This window comes from Acanthaster planci, linkage group LG13, assembly GCF_054643075.1.
Source record: "Acanthaster planci isolate LZ-2023a linkage group LG13, COTS_SCS, whole genome shotgun sequence".
In the NCBI taxonomy this organism is placed as follows: Eukaryota; Metazoa; Echinodermata; class Asteroidea; order Valvatida; family Acanthasteridae; genus Acanthaster; species Acanthaster planci.
This window is the reverse complement of record NC_141789.1, coordinates 11444118-11465492: the sequence shown is the minus strand read 5'-3', so window position 1 is coordinate 11465492 and position 21375 is coordinate 11444118. Positions and strand designations below refer to the sequence as shown.

At 41.0% G+C, this 21375-nt stretch overlaps 2 protein-coding genes across 2 annotated transcripts; one reads left to right on the top strand and one right to left on the bottom strand.

Annotated features, from left to right (window-relative positions):
• The first annotated feature begins 1963 nt into the window (after positions 1-1963).
• On the top strand, positions 1964-21100 carry btbd16 (BTB domain containing 16). Its single transcript, XM_087144749.1, has 14 exons — positions 1964-2347; positions 7633-7699; positions 12137-12293; positions 12588-12765; positions 13230-13333; positions 14204-14563; positions 15044-15158; positions 15382-15451; positions 16000-16062; positions 16654-16721; positions 17312-17431; positions 17829-18081; positions 18648-18749; positions 19489-21100. Exons 1-14 carry the CDS (start codon positions 2205-2207, stop codon positions 19744-19746), a joined length of 2058 nt encoding a protein of 685 aa, XP_087000875.1. The 5' UTR covers positions 1964-2204; the 3' UTR covers positions 19747-21100.
• Positions 7896-11369, bottom strand: LOC147796995 (uncharacterized). Its single transcript, XM_087144750.1, has 2 exons — positions 11074-11369; positions 7896-10562 (listed from the first exon to the last, which is right to left on the bottom strand). Exon 2 carries the CDS (start codon positions 10054-10056, stop codon positions 9205-9207), a length of 852 nt encoding a protein of 283 aa, XP_087000876.1. The 5' UTR covers positions 10057-10562; positions 11074-11369; the 3' UTR covers positions 7896-9204.
• Positions 21101-21375: the final 275 nt, after the last annotated feature.

The window sequence follows — 21375 nt, the reverse complement described above, 5'->3', positions numbered from 1 at the left end:
CTAGCCCTGTTCTGGTTGCAAAAGGGGGAAAATAAGAGGTATCATGTGTTTGAATATACGTTCTTCTTCTTTTTCTGTTTTTACAATTTTGACCTGATATTTTGCTTGTTTTTTTTAAAACTTTAAGAGGGTTACGTTTGGAATGTTTTTTAATTTTTCAACTTTTTTGTTAATTTACTGCACTTTAACGATTGTTCTTAAGGGCCAGAGAGGATATGCTTAAGTACAGACAAGACTTTCTAAAAGGAGCCTGCGTTGCTAGGAAAATTTCACCCTCTCTTGGTCAAGCTCGGGACTCATTGTGTGTCACTCTTTGGTACAAAAGGGTTTATTCTTAGATCAGTGGCAGATATTTTATTGGGGACTTGAAGACAAGTTGTTTCGGCCAACATTTACATACATTATCGTGTTTTCCTTTTTGTTCGTTATAAATTATTGAGGTTCCCTCGCGTATCTCCCATTTGGCGAGTTTTACCGGGCTGGTGTTTATAGTTATGGATAAATCACTTTAAATCCACTTTCCAGTGATGCATTATTTACCTCTAAAAGTGCGTGAAGTAACAACCAGGGTGTCCATCAAGCGGACGGACACTTTCAATGGTAAGAACTCCAACAGAGTGGGAATGGCCGGAAGAACACCTTGATTTTCTCAAGACAATTTCCCCGCGCTGTAATTGTACCTGGTAGCTTCATGAAAATGGATGGTAAAAGACCCACACTGACCTCTGAAATGCCCTTTTAAGCGCCCTCGGCATGACAAGCCTTGCTTAGATTACCTCACGTCTGGATCGTTCGTGCAATCATCATTAAGTAAATTCAAACATTTTTCATCTACCGCTTCCTGGAGCATAAGAAGTTCTTAATTATCTACTTCCATTGGCTCTGACGTTATGGAACGCTTTCATGCATAAAACCTGCCCAGTGGCGCTGGCTAGACCAATCATGGACCAATCAAGTCAGGACTGTTTTTGCTCCGTCTGATTTTAGTGTTCTGGCGGCGAGAGAGGATACTCGAAACCGGCTAAGGTCTGTGGGGGCTCCATGCAGAAGGATGGTTACGGGGGAGTAACTGCCAGCCGGCGTCGGCCGTGTATTAATCATTCAACCAGTCAGGAATGGATGACTGAGGAAGCACAAGACTCAGGCATTCTGGGAAACTGAATGCTTCATATAGTGATGTTTTAATGCCTCAGGTGGCGTCGAGGAAGGGGCAATCGGCGGATATGCACACATGTGTCCTGTAAACAGCATCCCGGACCAACCCTTTGTTTTGCCGACAGCATGACATCATTCGTGGTAATTTTATAGGACCGTGTGCCAATTTCTGGGGGTAATAACACGTTCCCTCTCTGACGATCGTCGACTTCAACACACTTCTCGTTATTGTACGTGTCAGGCCTCAAGCATTTCAGCCAGCCGTTTCCATTCACAGTATCGTTAAGGCTTCACTATATGCGCTTTTTACGTCGTCAGTAATCCTTCAGAGCATGTTTCGGTCAAAGGCCACACAAAATTATTTTCTGTAACATTTCTATGATGGTAGGCCTAGGCCTATTATTATTTGTAAGTTTACTTTTGAGGTGTTATTGATGTCCTCCTTTGGGAGAAATAAGTTGAGCAATTCCCTCTTTTGCTTTTGAAAAACTTAGGCTTTCCGGCATTGTAATTCGTTGACAACGAGGAATTTAACTTCCTTTGAAAAACAAAAGGCCGAATAAACTCGTGATTAACAATGATTCAATCAACACCTGCTCCAAACCCGCTCCTGCAGCTTCGATTACTGCTAACTTAATGCAGCGCCCTCATTGTCACGAGTCCACCGACCAGCGTGCCCTGACAACGGTATCTATGCAACTTGCGCCGACTCGTTCACCTTCACTGACCCCAGTGGGAACTTCTTTTGGCTGGTTCACGGCAGGCATCATTAAATTTTCATGATCAAAATAGAAACTCGTGTGATACCAGTTTTGAAAAAAGTTCGCGAAATTTGTACATTGACCCGGTGGTAACACGGGTTGGTGATGGAACGTTTTGCGACTTTTCCTCAAAATGCTCAACAAAAATATGACCTCATACAGCTTTGATACTTTTCTGGTCGTCTAAATTCTCCCAGTGCATAGGTTACAAGCTGTGCCGTTTGTTTTTCAGAATCGGGTATTTAAGTGAAACAAAAGCACTGATCGTTGGCCTGAGTGAGACCAAGTATGGCCGAGATAGCAACAGTGACGAATCTCTCGGCTTCATCAAAGCACTCCATTGGGTTATCCTCGCCACCCGTAGCTCTCCCGTACTTGCCAGCTACTCCACCTCAAGCCAGGATGTCGTCCGTGGCTATGTCATATACAAGGTACGCTGTTGTCGTTGGGCTAAAATCTTTAAAAACAGTAGAGGCATAGATTTAAACGTCCGCCTCTAGTACGAGACTACGTTTTGCATTATTTTGCATAGGTCCCGGCTTCTAAGTTCCTACTATTACTGCCCCAAGAAGGCCCTAAATGGGGATTGTGAATTCGAAGACCCCTTAAGTTTTTGTCATTTTAATCTGTGCAAAACTGGCCGTTCCTCCCAAAAACCAAAGGCACCGCTGTCTGAACTGCCCTGACCCTATTTTTTCGGAAATTTCAAATTGTAAATCGTGAGAAAATGTGACTTTCCTACTGTGCTGATAACTAGCCATGCAAATTTGACTCCACTGTGTAATATGTGTTAAAACACCGCTAGTTTCCGCTATCAATTTCCCTCAAAACTCAAAACGCTGCCTTCTCTTCACAACATACAGTCATCTACAGTCCAGAAGTTAATGTAGGTCTCCCTTCTGGTATAGGAGTAGGATCCCCAAATTCACAATCTCATAGTAAATTGTAGCCTTGCTGTTGACTAAGCCAAGGCTTGCCCAGGGGAAAGAGGCCTGCTTTTTTTTTTTCATGGATCGACAGTAGGCCTACAATGTAGTTTTACTTGCATAACTGTTTTACTCAATTTGCACAACGTCAAGCTAAATTTTATCGAATTGTGCAGTGGATATTGGGCTGTAAACCAGTAGGCCTAACACTGCATTTTTGCTTTTTTTGCAGTGCAACTGAACACTTGCTATAAAAATTTTGACTGCAAAAAATCTTCATCTGGTTCCATACTTGCATTGTAATTTGTGTATACGTATTCACAAAATGGAATGAAAACCTTGCACGATCATTTGACCTTTTTTCCCTTTGAAAAATAATCCTGTAGAGCCACGTATCACTAATCAATATTTGATCAAAAAGAATAATGTGAAAATGTCGCAACTTTTTTGAATAGGAGAAAAAATTTGCAATATGGCAATCTGACTCGGGAATGGAATTGCAGTGCTTTGTGACTGGCTGCGTTGGACGTGTACATCATGCTGTGAAGCACAGTCTTGAACCTTGTGCAAATATATCGTACTCCTTCCTGAGTTGATTTGCCTTTGAATAACATCTACTGTTAGGATAATCAGCTCAGAAGGGAGTACAATAAATTTGTGCTAGGTTCAAGATCGCCCTTAACAGTGTAACCCAGCCACCTGCTGTGAAGTGGGGAGTTGAGCAAATGTATTTAGTGCTGAAATATCAATGAAAATGAAGTGTTACTGGATGATAGCAAAGTGTACTCTTCAATTGAACTCTGAGTGAGCTTGAATGAAATTCATGCAAATAATACTGGTCCCAGGGTCCTAATGAGCCGTTGCAAGTTGACATTGATTAAAATCTGGTACGCAGGGTTACCGCTGTCTGCGGCACGTAAATATGATTTGAATTTAAATTTTGAATTTTGCATAGCAACCATCATCCCTGGAATGGACTGGTTTGTTTGTGCTTGTTTTATCCTTTGAAAATACAGTCATTTGCAAAAGTTTAAGACCACCTGGAATTTTATTTGTATTTCTGTCACTGGGCCTGCATTACACTGTCTCACTGAATGATTACTTAACATGATTTAACAGTGGTGCATAACATCAGTGTAGTGCTATATGCCCATTTGAATGAAGTTTTTTGCAAAGGCAGGTCTTGTATGGCATTTTGTCCGCAAGGCAGCATGGGTAAAAAAAGCCAGTCTAAGTAATCAGAAATAGGGGGGGGCACACTGAATATTAGACTGTTAGCATGTCAAATCATGGAAATGTAGTCAAAAATGTTCAACCAAGGTACCAAGGTTACACATTGAAAATAAACACTAGTTGCCATGATTGATTGGTTTAAGTTTGGTTTTCCTTCAGGTTAATGCATTTTCTGTGGGTTGTCCTGAACTTTTGCATATGACTATATTGTATTGGTGCAAGGTGTCTGTTACATGTACATGTTTGTAACTAAGCAAAAGCTTGCCCCGAATCACAAGGTACATGTATACCAGTAGCAACAGTGTCTTTAGCACAGAGAATTCAAGTCGCTATATTCACATGAATTTATGAATTAAATGAACTGCCCCTAAGGTATTGAACTCTTTTTCACATCTTTAGTCCCCTAAAATAAATGTTGCCTGTCTAGAGCTGTCGTGGGTTCACAATTTAGCGTAATATAGTGGTGTCATGTTCGGAACTCTTTCCACAGTAACAGCAGTCTTACAAGTAGAACTTATCAATGGACACTTCTTAACAAATCATGAAAAAGCAGTTAAAGACTGAAACAACATGCCAAATACTTAAAAGTAGAACCAAGGAACGGGGTCCTAAAAGTAACGATTACCACCATACCATTTTAAGTTCCAAGGAGAGGGAACATTTTGTTTGTCCCCATATTTCACAATGACATATTAAAAGCAGTTATGAAGAGCTAATTACATTGAAGCCCCTAAAAGTTCTGCTTCCAGTTACACCTGGTATCTGAGAACAAGGTTGGTAGGTTGAAAATTTTTGCCCTTTTTTGGGAGTAATTGCAGAAGTACCCCGCCACTCTAAAAAATGACCCCCGGAATGACTGTTTACGTGGGTACAAGGTGAAAATCCCCTGAGAAGAGTGTGACACTTTGACCTGTACCTGGGGTTGACCATATGGGGTGGCGGGGTATTCTGCAATTGAGCTCTTTTTTGTACAGATTCAGTGTGCAGTTAAAAATAGCTTCAGCAAGAGGGGTAGGGTGGCATTTGTTTCAAATGAAATAAACAACACTTTATAGGGAACTAGTTGCACGTAAATTAGTCTGTTGAACCTTTTGGCACATTCAGACTGCAATAGATTCTTTTTTCACATCTTTATTTCCAATTTCACAGTTTTCCCAACCCCACAAGAAAATTAGAGTTGTGCCCTCAAAATAAGATGGGTCGAGGAAGAGACAGAGTAACAATTGTATGTGGCCCAATTTTCATAATTCCGCTTGTATTATTATAATTAAGCATGAACACCTGGTCAAAACATTTGAATTGATAAACACTGTCTGCAACTGTGAGGTTTTTGACAGTTTTGTAATTTCCTCAACCTACATGTACTAGTCATTTTGTTAATCCTGTAATTTCAGCCAGTGACAGTGCTGCACATGTTTAAATAGAAAACAAACTCATGAATGGTTCAGCTCCTTTCACTAAGCAAACATCCTGAAGCACTGACCAAACACTATGGGGTGCTAAGCGTTTCTGTAAGCGGTGCTTAGTGGCTCCTGGGTAGTGTCCAGTATGTTCACACGCTTTCATTATTTGATCGTAAAAGGGCTGTGCCCACAGTAGCACCTCTAAAGGGTAAACAGACCGTAAATTTGTTACAGCTGTAATGCTGTTGTTAGGGAGGGAAGTACCGCTTTCAGTGGTAGCCAGGCAACTGCACTTGAACTTTGGTAAATGCACTTGAGAACAGATGCCGTTTTTAATGGAAATATTTCATTGCACCTAACTAAGTGCCAGAACATGCGTCGATTAAAAAAAATCAGTTGAAGTAGAGTTTACTTACAAACTCTGCAAATGTTTGTTGATTTGTTTGAGCTTTTCTATATTCAAGTCCACCCACTTTCAGGTTACCCAGTGTGGTTGGAAGCCAACAATCCTCATTTTGGGCTGTGAAAATTAGGCTCATTTCAAGCTGCTTATTTCCTTGAAAATCTTTCAATGTGATGACAGTGATCACAGTCTAAAATTCAAGAAATTATTATATCATGGTAGTGGCTTGAGGGTGCTGTAAATACCTTTGTTAGTTTTCCTCTTTTCTCAGCTGAGCTCAGACAGCAAATCTCTAAATGCAAAAAGATGTGTACATTTGTTTACCCTTGTGTTATTGGGTTGTACAAGGTAGAAAAAATTTCTACATGTAGGTGCAGATAGCAGATTGTAAAGGAGAATTTGGTTTAGCCTTAACAAGGTGTTTGAATTCATGCATTTGCATACGCGTAATGTCAGTGTTCCTTGTGTGCTTAGACTAATGTTGTAATTGAGACCATCCCAAGACCATTTACAAGACCACAGACATAAATGTATGGACCGCTGGTCTTGCACGTAAAACCATGAAATTTTGAAAAGTACGGGCAAACAATGGGCGAAGCAACGGATGGCAGCACGTTCAGTGTGCATTACGCGCAACGCACTTACATTGCCTGTATTTGTTTACATGTTCTTCTAAAATATGTTCACTTTTTTGTTCTTCGGTACTGCTATCTCTTCTTTTCAAATGTTGCAACTGCATTGTTTCAGATCCCTAAAGGCCAGATTAAGTAAGAAGAGAATTTTTTTTACAATCGAAAAATAGCTTCGTAGAATTTCATGGCTGAAATTCTTCGACTGTGCGTAAATTCCCTATACTGAGGGGTGAATTTGCCCATAGTTTTGATTTTAGTTGGGTGCCGTGGAGATCATGAAAACCCCCTGTAGTTTTGAACAGGGTTTGGCAGTCTGTGCGTTTATATGTCTGTGCACAAGACCATGCTTACCAGTACAAGACCAGTCACAAATAAATGTGTGAACAGGGACAAGTGAATGGTTTTGTAATGTTGCAGTTCATTTGAATAGCTTGTGGCTTGAATTCAGACTGGAGGCCTTGTGTTGGTCTTGTGATGGTCTTGTGGGGTCTTGTAAATTAAGAGGTCTGGACTCCAAGCTTATCTTCTGACCACACTCAGATTTCCATTCCCAGCTCAGAGTGAACAGGTAAAGATTGCACCTTTGCCTGGGGCTTTACCCCTCTACTTGGCCATCTCAGAGGGACCGTGTTGGTGGCTGATGTTTTTTTTGATACTTCTTTTTAGTTGTTTGTGTCACCTTGTACAAGTAACCAAGTACGGCTTCATTTTCATGAAGGCTGTTTTGGATCTGAAATGCTTGGGTGGGGGGTTGCACAGTGTTTGTGTGGTTCAAGTGTGGGTCCAATTAGCCCAAATTGGACACCGTCTACATTGCATTGCACCTAATGTCCAGGGAATAAAAGTCCTCCAACAATGCCATTCTTTCAAGTGTAAATGAAGACAATGTCCAACCTGGGCTAGGGTCTGCAAGGACATGCTGTGCACTATCATTATGGGGAACCGTAGTGCCTCAGTAGCAAAAGATTAAGGTGCAACTTGGAGGAAAATATGAGCAATTGGCGAGCGGTACCAGCCCTTACAATGCCTTAACAGGTGACACACAGCAACCTCTTCATTCATTCTTTGTTACCCTTTTTTTCCCCCTGCCATATTTGCTTTGTCCTCTGTTGCACTCAGGGCTCTACAGAGTGCCCCCTATACAGCATTGATTGGTGTGGTGGTGGACGCCAGACAGCCTGCGAGGGTGAGTTCTCTGTTTGATATGAAGGACTGGGTCAGAAGAACCAGGCTCCCACTGGAAATAGCACATGGACCCATAGAAGCCCGTTGCATGTGGGGGCCGAGTTCATCGATTTCCTTCATTACTTCTAGCCGCGGCTATGTAAATTCCACCACTGGATACTTGTGACCATTGCTGCAGGGACAAGCTCATATTTCATGTAAATGTAACAGGGAAAAATGACACACTATGAGGAATTAGCAAAACAACAAAAAACTCTAACTAAACCAAGGATCTTTGAAGGAAAAGTCGCAGGAAACTGAATTAATAAGGACTCAGACACCAATATTTGACTTCAAAAAAAAAGGGACAAAAAATAATTTATTAATGAAAAAGTACAGGAAAAATGAAAAAAACAAAAATGACTCAAGGACTAAAAACCACCCGAAGACTAAGACTTTAAAAGACTCAAAACCAAAACCAAAACCCAACACAGTACGTAAAAATGGACCTTATGAGTTTACACTCGGACTTCAATCTGTAGGAAAACAAGAGAAGTAGAAAACATACATACATGTATAAGAAACAACAAAATTTCTAGTGCATTAACTACAAAGAACAGGAAGGAGAGCAGGGATTAACACATCATAAAACTGAAAATGTGCACAGGTCTATGGGGCTCATTAAGTATTCAAATCCCCTGGCAAGTCCAAATAAACAATCAACTAAGGAAGAGAAGACAAAGAAAAGCATGTTCTGAGGCAAATGGGTGGAAATACTTATACATCACTAACATTCCTAAACTAAAAAGAGTAAGAAAGGTAACAAAATATGAGAAAATCAAATAAGTATAGGTCTAAAAGATGATATTTAATTCTATAGTGTGTTTCTAGGCATAAAAGTTAGACAAACTTAGGAAAACTCTAGTGATTCAGAAAACTAATAAGCAGAAAGAACACCTTGGCAAAAAAGGTTTAGAAACTAAATAATATTGGGGACAGAGGGGAAAATTAACTTTATACATGAAAAAGAAAAGTTTAGAAACTCACCACTGACTCCTAGCAGAGTAGGACTCAAGCAGAAAACCACACTCCAGTTAGGAGGAACAATACATAGGTACATGTGAAGGTGACTGGTCTCTGCTGATCTGCTACACTGAGTGTGACCAGACCATGTGGTAACTCTATATGGGGGAAGCCAGGGCTTAAACAAATAAACAGGGGGGCACACTACTAGAAGAAAATCAAGAACTCTAAACTAAAGTTAAACATTTTAAAGGGGAACTACTTCTATGTACAAACGTGTACTTAATAACATAAACATTTCTGGCTCTGCCACACTCGCCCCATCTTAAATCATTGCTGTCCTCAGCAATGCAAATAAAACGGAATTTAATACAAACATTAATACACATATTATACAGCATAACTTAACGACAGGTATCATTCTATTATTAAATTCAAAGCACCAACCAGATACATTCAGGCATTTAGGAAAACAACTAGTATTTTAGCGACTCATCATGTACATTAGTCTCGGAACTCCTCTGGTGGAGGAATGGCAGGAGTGGACATCTGCTTCGACTGCTTCCGGTGTTGCCTCATGTACGCCATGGTCTCATTGTGAAGCTTGGGCCAAAAGAACTTCTGCTGCATGAGTTTTAGCACCTGTCCATAGCTTAGTGTCTCCATACTGTGATGAAGGCTCCTGAAGATGTCATACCTCATCCCATGGGGTAGTACCGTCACGTATTTGACCTTGGCTCCACCAGTCCTGTAAAACAGTAGGCCACCCTTCACTTCCAGGTTATTCCACACCTGTAGCAACTGCTGCACCACCTTGGGCTCATGGGCCATCTTGCTACGACTCATCCTCTTGGGACCATCCAGCTTCATATCCACGACCCTCTGTATGGCTGGATCTCGCTGCTGGGCTTCCCGCAGACCGTGGCCACTTGTGCCTCCACTCTCATGGTTTGGCTCGTCATTGAATCGAGCACTGGCAGGGACTGCTTTTGGGTGTCTAAAGGGGACTCTGGGGGCTTCAGGACTCTTGGGTGTAGACTCATTGATGGTGACTGGAGTTACTGGGACATCTTTGGGAGACTTTGTCTTGTCACGGTGCAGCATGGATTCCAGGTTGTGAATGTAGCTATTCTGTCGTTGCTGCTCGCCAATAATCTGGGTGATCATCGCCTTCAGTGTGTGGATTTGGTGAAACTGTTGCAGTATGACTCTCTGCATACAGGCTTGATGCTGCAGTAACTGTAAGATGCTGGACCGTTGGTCAACAGTCACTGGTTCCTCTTGGCAACTTCGGGTGAAACCATTGGGAAGTGGATCAAATCCACAAAACTGAAGGGTAGTCAGTGCTTCCGTCATCGTGTCCACTCACAGATCCACTAAAACAACACTGTGTTGGTTTGGACCTAACCTCTGACCAATTAACATGAAAGAGCATAAAAACCCTTAAAAAAAGAAAAATGACCTAGTCCCTACTAAAACAGTTTCAAGCTAAGTTTTACAAAAAAAACATACTCCCAACCTGGATTCTCCACCACAAATTTAAAAAAATGTAACAGGGAAAAATGACACACTATGAGGAATTAGCAAAACAACAAAAAAACTCTAACTAAACCAAGGATCTTTGAAGGAAAAGTCGCAGGAAACTGAATTAATAAGGACTCAGACACCAATATTTGACTTCAAAAAAAAAGGGACAAAAAATAATTTATTAATGAAAAAGTACAGGAAAAATGAAAAAAACAAAAATGACTCAAGGACTAAAAACCACCCGAAGACTAAGACTTTAAAAGACTCAAAACCAAAACCAAAACCCAACACAGTACGTAAAAATGGACCTTATGAGTTTACACTCGGACTTCAATCTGTAGGAAAACAAGAGAAGTAGAAAACATACATACATGTATAAGAAACAACAAAATTTCTAGTGCATTAACTACAAAGAACAGGAAGGAGAGCAGGGATTAACACATCATAAAACTGAAAATGTGCACAGGTCTATGGGGCTCATTAAGTATTCAAATCCCCTGGCAAGTCCAAATAAACAATCAACTAAGGAAGAGAAGACAAAGAAAAGCATGTTCTGAGGCAAATGGGTGGAAATACTTATACATCACTAACATTCCTAAACTAAAAAGAGTAAGAAAGGTAACAAAATATGAGAAAATCAAATAAGTATAGGTCTAAAAGATGATATTTAATTCTATAGTGTGTTTCTAGGCATAAAAGTTAGACAAACTTAGGAAAACTCTAGTGATTCAGAAAACTAATAAGCAGAAAGAACACCTTGGCAAAAAAGGTTTAGAAACTAAATAATATTGGGGACAGAGGGGAAAATTAACTTTATACATGAAAAAGAAAAGTTTAGAAACTCACCACTGACTCCTAGCAGAATAGGACTCAAGCAGAAAACCACACTCCAGTTAGGAGGAACAATACATAGGTACATGTGAAGGTGACTGGTCTCTGCTGATCTGCTACACTGAGTGTGACCAGACCATGTGGTAACTCTATATGGGGGAAGCCAGGGCTTAAACAAATAAACAGGGGGGCACACTACTAGAAGAAAATCAAGAACTCTAAACTAAAGTTAAACATTTTAAAGGGGAACTACTTCTATGTACAAACGTGTACTTAATAACATAAACATTTCTGGCTCTGCCACATAAACAAGTTGGACTACAGATTACCCTCAGAGATGAAACCCCGGTTTGACCACATGAAAGTGGGAGATGCCCGGCAGACCCATGAATGTGAAGTCAACATTCACGGAATTTGTTTATTTCCGAAGATTAAATTTTTGTTGAAACTGGCCATTCCATTCAGTGCTGGTAGCACTGATCTCACGTGGGTAAATAAGCCCCTCCCCAAGAAAAGCCCAGAAGATCACACCCCAAAAATCACCCCCCTCAAATCCTTACAAAACACAGTATTAAAACAGTGGTATAACCCAAGTATAAAAGTTACAACATATTAATATTTGTTAAAAACTTAAATTGATTAAATATAAATAAAATTGTAAAAAATTCATATGAATCAATCAATTTGTTCATTCAGTCAGTCTGTCAATCAGTAAGCTACAATCAATTAGTAAAAATGAGAGGAACCTTTAACACTTTCCACCGTATATACATAAATGTCAATTTCCATTGGAATGCCAACTGACTGACACATTTTAAACAACAAAGTGCTCATTTTGCTCTTTCTTATGCAGACTGAAACAAAATCTGCAAATCCGACCACAAGACTTGTTTTGTTGAATCTGATGACGTCATTAGCCTTTCCTTTTCTTCTTTTTGTCTTCAAAACCACAGCAGTTGTTTTTGATCAAGGTGTCTGAATGTCTCCCAGTTTTTAACTTTCCTCAGTTTACAAAGCCATGGTTAGAACTTGAGTAATGGCATTCATTGTTATCATCAATCAATCTCTCCCTCTGCAGCATTCTGCATCTCCCCGTTATCGGATCCGTTGTCAGGTGGGCGGGACCAATCGCTGGAGGTTGCCAGAGTCGCTAGGAGGGGATCTTCTGGGTACAGCTCAGGCTATCAAGTCCCTCAATGAGCCTTACAATGAGAGCATGGTGGCTGTTATGACCGGTGAGTTGGGAATCTAAGATTGATTATTTGTACTTTAATCAGCCACGTGTGCATGAGAACCCACTTCTAAAATCAATATTTTGAAGTGGCTTTTAATTGTAATTCATAAATCCCTCGGTTCATCCCTTCCTGTGGGTCAAGAGCTCATTCATTGGGTGGTTTTAAATGGCTGAAAAAACCACAAAGAGGTTTCAAATCTTCCTGTTTTATGGACTCAATCTCATATGTGATAGTTAATATAATCTGCTAATATGATCTGATATGAAATGGTTGGGTTTCAATATGGTTTTACAGCTGAGAACCCAGCGACAAGTGTTAACAGCGACCCCGAGAAGCCATATCAGTTCCCGAGCAAAGACAGCAGCAATCGTCCCCACACAACCCTGGACGCGAGGACCAGCAACCACTGGGTGGATCGTCAGGGGTCACCGGAGCCAAAACCCCCAGGCACGGCACCATGCAGGCTCGGCAGGTACGGGTTTAATGGTAATGTAAATATATTGACCGGCAATGAGGGCAGTAGTGCACATCTATATACCGCCGAGGGACTGTCAAATGCTTTAATAGGGCCGCTTGAGCTCCAGAGGTAGAAGTTAGGGGGAATGGGCCCATGCAGCCATTCACAAGTTAACAGAGCCCAATTTCATGGTGCTGCTGATGAGCACAGGATCTTTACACTATCAGAGGCTTCGGTGTATTTCACATGGCATTTCTAGCCGTAGTTGGGTAATCTAGATGGAGTCTACACAGTGCCTGTCCGTATGTGCTTGTAACACTCATCAAAATTTGCACCACCAGAGGGGGCAATAGTGAAGGTCTAATCAAGGCAATTTTGTGCTCGGTCGGCTCTTGGTATGTGGTGTACATCAGTTAGGGTGCAACTCAAAAAAAAGTTCGGTTTCTCCATCTTTCATTCTATTTTCTTTCTATTTTTAGTCCATCCCCAATCGAGAAGTTTCAGCCACCCTCTGCCCGCTCACCCACGCCGGTTGACATCTTCCACTATCACTCAGCGCCGATACACAGCGTACTCGGACCAGGTCAGGAATTTACTCTCTGTCTTACATTCCCTCCCTCTGTTGATCTCTGCTTTTCTCAGTATCTTCTGTCAAATATGTCTTCAAGTTAATGTCTGTTTATGTTATGTCTCGTCAACTACGGCATCACTTCCAACGATAGTTTGCAGTGAGTTATTTAAAGATAATTTAGAAGTCCTTTTTTTTTGTAGATTTATCAAATAGTGCATACTACTTTTTGCTGCAACAAAATCCCTTAGGGGATATTACATTTGGTGATGCTCAAAATCCTGGCATGGCCTGGGCAGAAACGGGAGTACAGGCAGCTAGGCTCAGGTTGTTCTAGTACGTGAGAATTCACAGCATGGGGAGATATAATATGGCTACTCCCTGGGAAGCAGATGGGGCCAATCCCTGTGGGCTCATTCCACACATTTTCTCAGTAAACTTGTACAAGTATGACCACAGCTCAGGTGAACTGTGCCAGGTGACTTAATATAACAAAGGAAAATTCTCTACTATACATGCGCACTGCCACTAGTGCAGTGGTAAGACATTCGTGATTTTTTTTAATACAGCGCTGCAATAAATCCTCTTTGTGTAAAAGCCGCCACTTTATTTTGTCAGTTTGCTACAAAAGTGTGACACAAAGGCAAACTGAAAGTTTGACTACGTCTTACCAGTGCGTGATAAAGCATTTCTTCGCCAGTGTGGAGATTGGCAACTTTTTTCACTGTACGCGTAGTTCAGTGGTGTATTTAACAGGATATATTTAATGGCCTTACCATGGAATATGCCGAACTATTCAATAACGCGTGATTGATGACTTGCCAGTCAGGTGACGTGGATTTATTCATGTGTTGTATTAATGTCTTTTTTTTTTCTGGCTGCCAGACATCCTTCTGCAGTGTCTTGACACCAACTGGGAGCTGCACCGCCCCTACGTCCAGAAGTCGGCCACTCTGACGCAGCTGCTGCGCAAGGCGGAGAGTGCCCCCCACCCGGAGCTGTACTACCGCAACCCCATGTCGGCCACCCTGGACCAGTACATCAACAAGAGCCAGCACTACAGCACCGAGTACCAGGATATCAGCCGCAGCCTGAGCCTGACTGACAGCCCACGCAGCGAAGATGGCGGCCGGGCGGAGAGGGAGAGGAAGGGGATCGGCCACCCGGCCCATGCAGTCCGGGCTCGTACCAACAACATGACCAAGCTGAAATTGAAAGTCCGGGACCCCTTGGTGACCAGAGATGGTAAGAATACCAATGGATGGAGGAAATAAAGCACAAGTGCTCAAAACTCAGTTTCAAGAATACACATGTATACTTGTAGTGCGTATGTTTGCATATTTAGGAACATTTGCCAAATTGTCAAGATGTACTTTTAAACGGGGAGACTTAATTAATTTTAATTAATTTTAATTAAGTACATCTTGTCAGTTGTTTGTGGTACCCGCCACTTTTGTTTTCTGTAAATTTTCTCATGAAAGACTCTGAAATGATCAAGGATAAACCAAGAAAATAATAAATAATTCAAATTTCAAAAATTTCAAAGACAATCAACAGGTTTTGTTACTTTTGCAAAATTCAGTCACGTTTGGGATTGCATTAACACTCACAAAAAGTGACCCGTCATCCATAAGCGGAAATGATGAGGCTTTCTTCTGTTTGTCAGATCGAATTGACAAGAATCATTTTTCACTGGTTTTTATTTCAACATTTCTGATATTTCAGCATTCGCTGTTGCCCTCGGCAACCTCTACCATGAAGACATCGATGTAGAGAAGTGCGATGTGGTTGGAGTGCTGGCATCTGCTCACACTCTGGGCTTCCAGGAGCTGGAAAGAAGGTAGACCAACCCGCTCCAAATGACCATTGCCTCGCGTGCTTACCCAGCCTAAGTTGTATTTTTCACCCAACAGCAGAGCCGATCTCCACCTTATCAAACAGTTGACTACTTTCTCAAATGGTTACACTGGGACAGAATTTTTCCCAGGGAAAGTATTTCAAGATGCACTTGAGAAGCTGATTTCTGTCATAGTCTTTCTTGGGTGTGTTTTTTGTCAAACTAGGTGTGCAGATATCATGCTCAGGAATCTTAGTGCATCAACAGTCTGCAAATACCACCAAGCGGGTTTAAAGGTACTTGACAAACATTTAAATAAAAATTGTCAATGGTTTGTTAATTACTTGAAAGTCAGATCAGTACAAGCGGGGAAACAACTTTATGCAATCTAATATTTTAAATCTTGGTTGACAGCGTGCTTCACTTACCCTAAGGCTTAACGGTATTGGAGGATTATCTCATTGAAGTTGATTACTTGGCATTTCCCAAACACATGATGGATTCAGTGGTGTTATCGCAATTGTGTTGTACTATTGTACCAGTGTATTACATATCCCACGGGTGTGAGTGGAATATCAAAATCATTTTCAAGTGAGCTTGATGTGTATTCTCTACTTTTGAATTCAAAGTGGAGTGTGTAGCTCTGAATGGTCTTGCATTAGGAGCATAACACGCTTACCTTTGGGATAGCACAATACAAAGGGTACGATATGGGCCGTGGTAAATGGGTGTATATAGCAAGGCCTATTGCCATGGATCAACTATTGGGAATCATAGCTTCAAATTTGCCTGAAGATAAACACTCTACCAAATAGAACTTTTCCCATCGTTTTTCTCTCACTAGTACAAAGTCGGGCAGGTTGTTAATGCTTGTGAGAGATGGCTAGAGCTCAACCTGATACCTCATGTAAGTTCATACAAATGTATTCTATGATGGAAGAAAATCCAATAAATAGCAACTTAAACATGTGACCTGTTATAACAAAACAAGCTCTAAGTCTCACATCCGCTATTTCTTGTTACGACAGTTTGAAGAATGAAAAATTGAAGGGGAGGTCAGTTTTATAATACGGGGATGAGTAGCCCTCCTATTTAATTCCAAATTTTGAACAGGATCAGATAATTTGAAGTGTCATTTCTTACCAAATTTGTTGATAGCATTACTTGTGCCTGGTATAGATATGTTAAAATAGTGTCAGAGCCAAAGATGCCAAGTTGCCGGAATGATGTCACATTGTCACTTACTTTTACCCTGAGCTCTTTTTCTGCTGAATTCCAAAAGACCAATATATCAATTTTCACAAATTCTGACTTTCTGCTCATTTTGTGGCAACAGGTCACATATTCCTACAGTCCAAGGTAGAGATATTGCAATGGAGTAATGGTTTCAGTGCTGTGGGGATAGCCGACATACACATGTACATGTACGTGCAGTTTGTAAGCAGCATTCATGTGTACTTAAATGTGAATTGACGGGGCCGTTTTCCCCTTCTTACAGCTTTCAGTGCAAATTCACTTGAGGGACCTACCTCTGGAGTTACTCCAGAAGATTATCAAGTCAAGCAGGTGTGTATGAAGTAAGCTGAGCTGTTTATTGGCGGAAAAAGATTTGTTGATGAAAACACTACCTGGGTACTGCCATGTTGGGGATAGCAAACAAAATTATTGGCAACAAAAAACTGTAAAAAAACGGTTCTATTAAGTGCACATATGGAGGCCTGATCCCATTGTGAAACAAAAAAGAACTTAGACAGTGGTGGATCCAGCATTTACAAAAAGGACTGGGGGGGGAGAGCATATTGTAAATGGAAGTGAACCCGAAAAATACAAGCGGAGCATATTTTTAGTGACAGTTTCTGTCTTTTAAGTTATTTAATAACCAGTTGAGAATAAATCAAAATAGTGGGGAAAAGGAAGCCACTTGACCCCCCAAAAGGGGGGGGGGTATGTGTTGGGCACACTCTTCCTGGATCTGCTACTGTTGGATACAATTATTTCTGGTCAATTGTGACCTTGATTGGGGCTGTTGCTGCAACTAGTGGACTTTGCCCTTTTTGCCCTTTGGTTGAGTCTGTTAACCATCTTAAAAACTTCAAGGATTTCTGAAGGTGAGGTTTTCACCCCTTTAGTTCACTGTATTTTCATCCTGGGTCTAGGTTTTTCACCTTCAACGAGTACTACCTGTACAAACTGCTATGTTACTGGATCTTCCTGCAGCAGAACTCCCACCTCCAACTTATGCCCTCACACAGCACCATAGTCACATTCTTCAACAGGTGAGAGGATGGATGTTTGTGGCCGGCACCCGTGACCATTGGAGTAGAGGTTTGAAACAAAAAAGGGACGAGGCACCAGGGATTTTTTTTAAGTAATAGCATACTGTTCTAAAGGTTACAATCTCCTTGTTCTTATCCATATTGATGGAAGGGTTTAACCCACTTGCTGACAACGATAATTTCATAGGGCCTCTCGGTATTTTCCATTTTTATAGTACTTCACAAGTACCCACACTTGGTTCACCAGGAATTAGAAGTCTTTACAAGTAGTCAAATGTACCCTGGGCTCAGTTTGAGCCACAAGCCATAGTTGTGCATGAAATAACCAAGACATTCTTTTCTCTTGACTGGTGAAAAATTTCTTGAGTACTTGACCGATGTGTGTGTCTGTTCCCAGCCTCAGCAAGACAACGTCCTTTGTGGAACGTGAGCAGGGCCAGCAGTATGCCAGCCTCTTCCGCTCCATCCGGCTGGCCGGGGTGACGGACACGCGCCACCTGGACGACATGCTGCGCATGAACGTGGTGCCGCAGCAGTGGATCCTGAAGACGCTCAGCCTGCACTACCATGCGCTGCAAGGTGGCGGGGACATGTCGCTGATGTTGAACTTTGGCAACGATGCCATCCGGACTGGCTTCATCATCCAGCAGGTAGCAAATGGGGATTCCGTGTCCAGCCCACTGCCAAATATTTCCGTGAAGCATTTATATTTCAACTTTTGTGTATTGTCCTGTATTAAGCCATCTGTCCTGAATTGCTTACGTATGATTCCATTCAAGCACAAATTTGTTTTGAAGCCTCGTGAATAAAAGCCTTCATCACAGAAAAAGTATCTTAGTCTGTGAAAATGGCTTTAAATATGCTGTCTTAAGAAACACTTGTTAGTTCGTGTTGCCGAGTATAAAATGAATAGTCTTTAACAGCAGTGTTCAAAATTCATGGCAGAGCAAATGTTTCTGAAATAGCCTGCTATTTTATATCAGTCTGGTATGCGCCAGCAATTGTTTCTTCAAAATGTGTAATTATTTCTAGGACCCTCTCCAATCAGTTCTTATGATAAGGCACAAAAACTCAAGATGTCTTCTTTATAAAAGTTTGATCCTGTACCTACCAAGTAAAGCCGCCATGTCTCAAATATATTGAACTTTCTATTTGAAAGTGGTGCAATCTGGTTCATCTGAAAAATATCTCAGCTATGTTTTGCACCGTATTTTAGGAGCCAAGATACCACAGTGAAGTGGTATCCATCCACGGTTTCCACTTTGAGCTGAAGGCTCATCGGCAAGGAAAGAACTCCACATATCAGTTCTACATGCAGGTAATGACAGGCTTGCTTATTGACAGGAAACACCTCACCGTGCCTTTAAACATGTTAAGCTGTAGTTTAAGGAAAAATACTTTTTTTGTTACCTTGGCTCATTGCATGTTGCTGAAGTCACAAGGCAACTTGTGTGGTTTGTGCAGTTGTGGTATCTGGCCGTTCATTTTGCACCAAAATGGATGCTTTATATTGCTTCAGTGTTAACTGTTTACTCCACCTACCCGCAGGGGTTCTAGAAATAAAAATCAAAACAAAACAATGAGTTTTTAACCACCGATGTTTCGACGTTCTCACATCTCCAAAGAGAGAAGCAGTAGACCAAGTAATAGCAGAAAGAGTGTGCTAACTGTTGTTGAGAATAATCGTTGTTAAGCGCAGTAAATATTTCCCTGAAAGTGAACACAAATGTGAAAATTTTGACATCAGTTCAAGTACGTGTGCTTGAAATTCACCAAAGTTGAACACACTTCCACTGAAGTGAATTTTGCTGCAAAGGTTTTATTGATCACTTTGGCGTTCTCCTGAAGTATGAACTGGCATTTCTGTTGGCAAATGCCAATGCAGTCTTTCTGCCAGTCCTTGCAGTGACTGTATTGTGCATGAATGCTCTGTTGTCGGAAAGGCTGTGCGAAGAGATCCACTTCCACTTCAATTGGGCGGCCATAAAATTGAGCGCATACCACCTTTGGCCATTTTGTTTTTTACGTTGCATCATACTCCTATTGTACTCCCGCAGCGCCTGAAGCCCCACGACCCTACCCTCTCTTTCCGCATCTGCGAGCGCCAGACCTTCTCCCTGCGGCAGGACCGGGAGGTGCTGTACAGCATCCGCATCCAGTGCCAGCTTCCGGGCCAGGACTACGTGTACAGCACGGGGGTGCTGAGCAAGAAGTTTGGCCTGGGCTCCAAGACCAGCCGCAGTGAGGTGCTGTCCCTGGAGGGCCTCTGCCTCCCGATCTACGTCACCTTCGGCATCCTGTTCCCTCCATCCTAGAATCCCAGATCGGGTATCTCCCATCCCCACTAGTGTACCTTTAAGGAGCAGGAGGATTTGAATTGCTTGTTGACTGGTCGTATTTTAGCAGCTCACAGGGGCTTGTTGAGGAGTAAAACAAGCCACTGTAGGCCGCTTGCTCAAGGGAAAGACGTAAGGCACATGTCAATATTCATCCCCTGCTTGCCTTAACAATGCTAGCTTCAGTTCCTACCTCTAGGTAGGCAAGACGATATTTGCCAACCATCCCTAAACTTCTAGCATTGTAACATCATTACATTTTGTGTTGCTTAGAAACCAAACATTTTTCAGTTTTTCAAATTATGTTCCTGGATAAATATATCTTGTGTTCTAAAAGACGACACTGTTGTATTATTTTGATATAAAGAAATTGCTTCTTTATATAATAATAATAATAAGTTTTTATTCACCAATCCTTACTTTTAACTTGTACATTAGGAAGACAGTTTCCATGTGTTTCTTTTTCAATGCATGATGAGTAAAAACATTTATCTAAATAAAATACCTGGATAGGTGTAATTACTATCTCAAGATAACTTAAACATATCCATCTTGCACGGAGGTAAATGTTTCAACACAATACTTACAATGTGCTTTAATGTGCAAAGTAATGAATGTTCCTAGACAGTCAAAACTTGTCTTTGATTACTTGCATTTTTGGCATGGGCTGTTGTTTAAGACACAGTCTATTTTGAGAGAATGGAAGAATTACATGTTGATCTAGTATACTTGTATAGAACAAACATTTCTAAATGCTGTGATTAACTGTGTACACTTGATAAATACTTGTGGAAGGTTTCATTAACTTCTTGAAACATTGGAATTTTTTATACAAAGTAAGGTTGCTGTTTGTAAGTTTTTGGTTTTGCTCCATACATTGAAATTTTGGACTTTTAATAAGATACATAATATAAATAACATTCGGGAGAAAACATTTCAACATAATTTTATTGATTATTATGTATGATAAACATATTTTTGTGTGTTCTAGCTGCCCTATAGAACACTTAGTCTCTGTATATTTTGGTGATTTTGGTAAGGACCTGGGCTGTAAACTGCTGCATACATAAACCATTCCGTTGATTAATAACGTTAATTTTCTCATATTTATCTTCTTTATATTCCGATGTGCATTATTTTCATACTTTCTCGGCTTCATAAGTTCATTGACATTGATAGAAGCGTTAGTAAAGTACTTTGAATATGACATTCGAACAAAAAGTCCAATGAAAAGGTTATAAAACATTTGGCTAGTAATTTGGTTGATGAATAGTAACGCCGACAAATAAAGCGGGTTTGTATTAAAATTGCGTGAACAACGGAGGTTATAAAAGACGCTGTGTGAATTTGAATTCTTTCACTGATAGTTATGATTTATTGGGAAGCACATGAATAGACACTGCTATAACTGGGTCATCAACAGTCTGTTAAACCTTATATCAATTGAGTTTTCAGTCCCTGCCTGCGCCTGATTCCTTTATTTTATCCAGAGTATTTTATCTTGAGCCCCCCCACCCGCATCTAAAACTGAACATTCCTTCATTGCCTTCTCCACTACGGTCACTATGAAGAACAGTTCATTGATATGTTATGAGGGGCCATTATAGA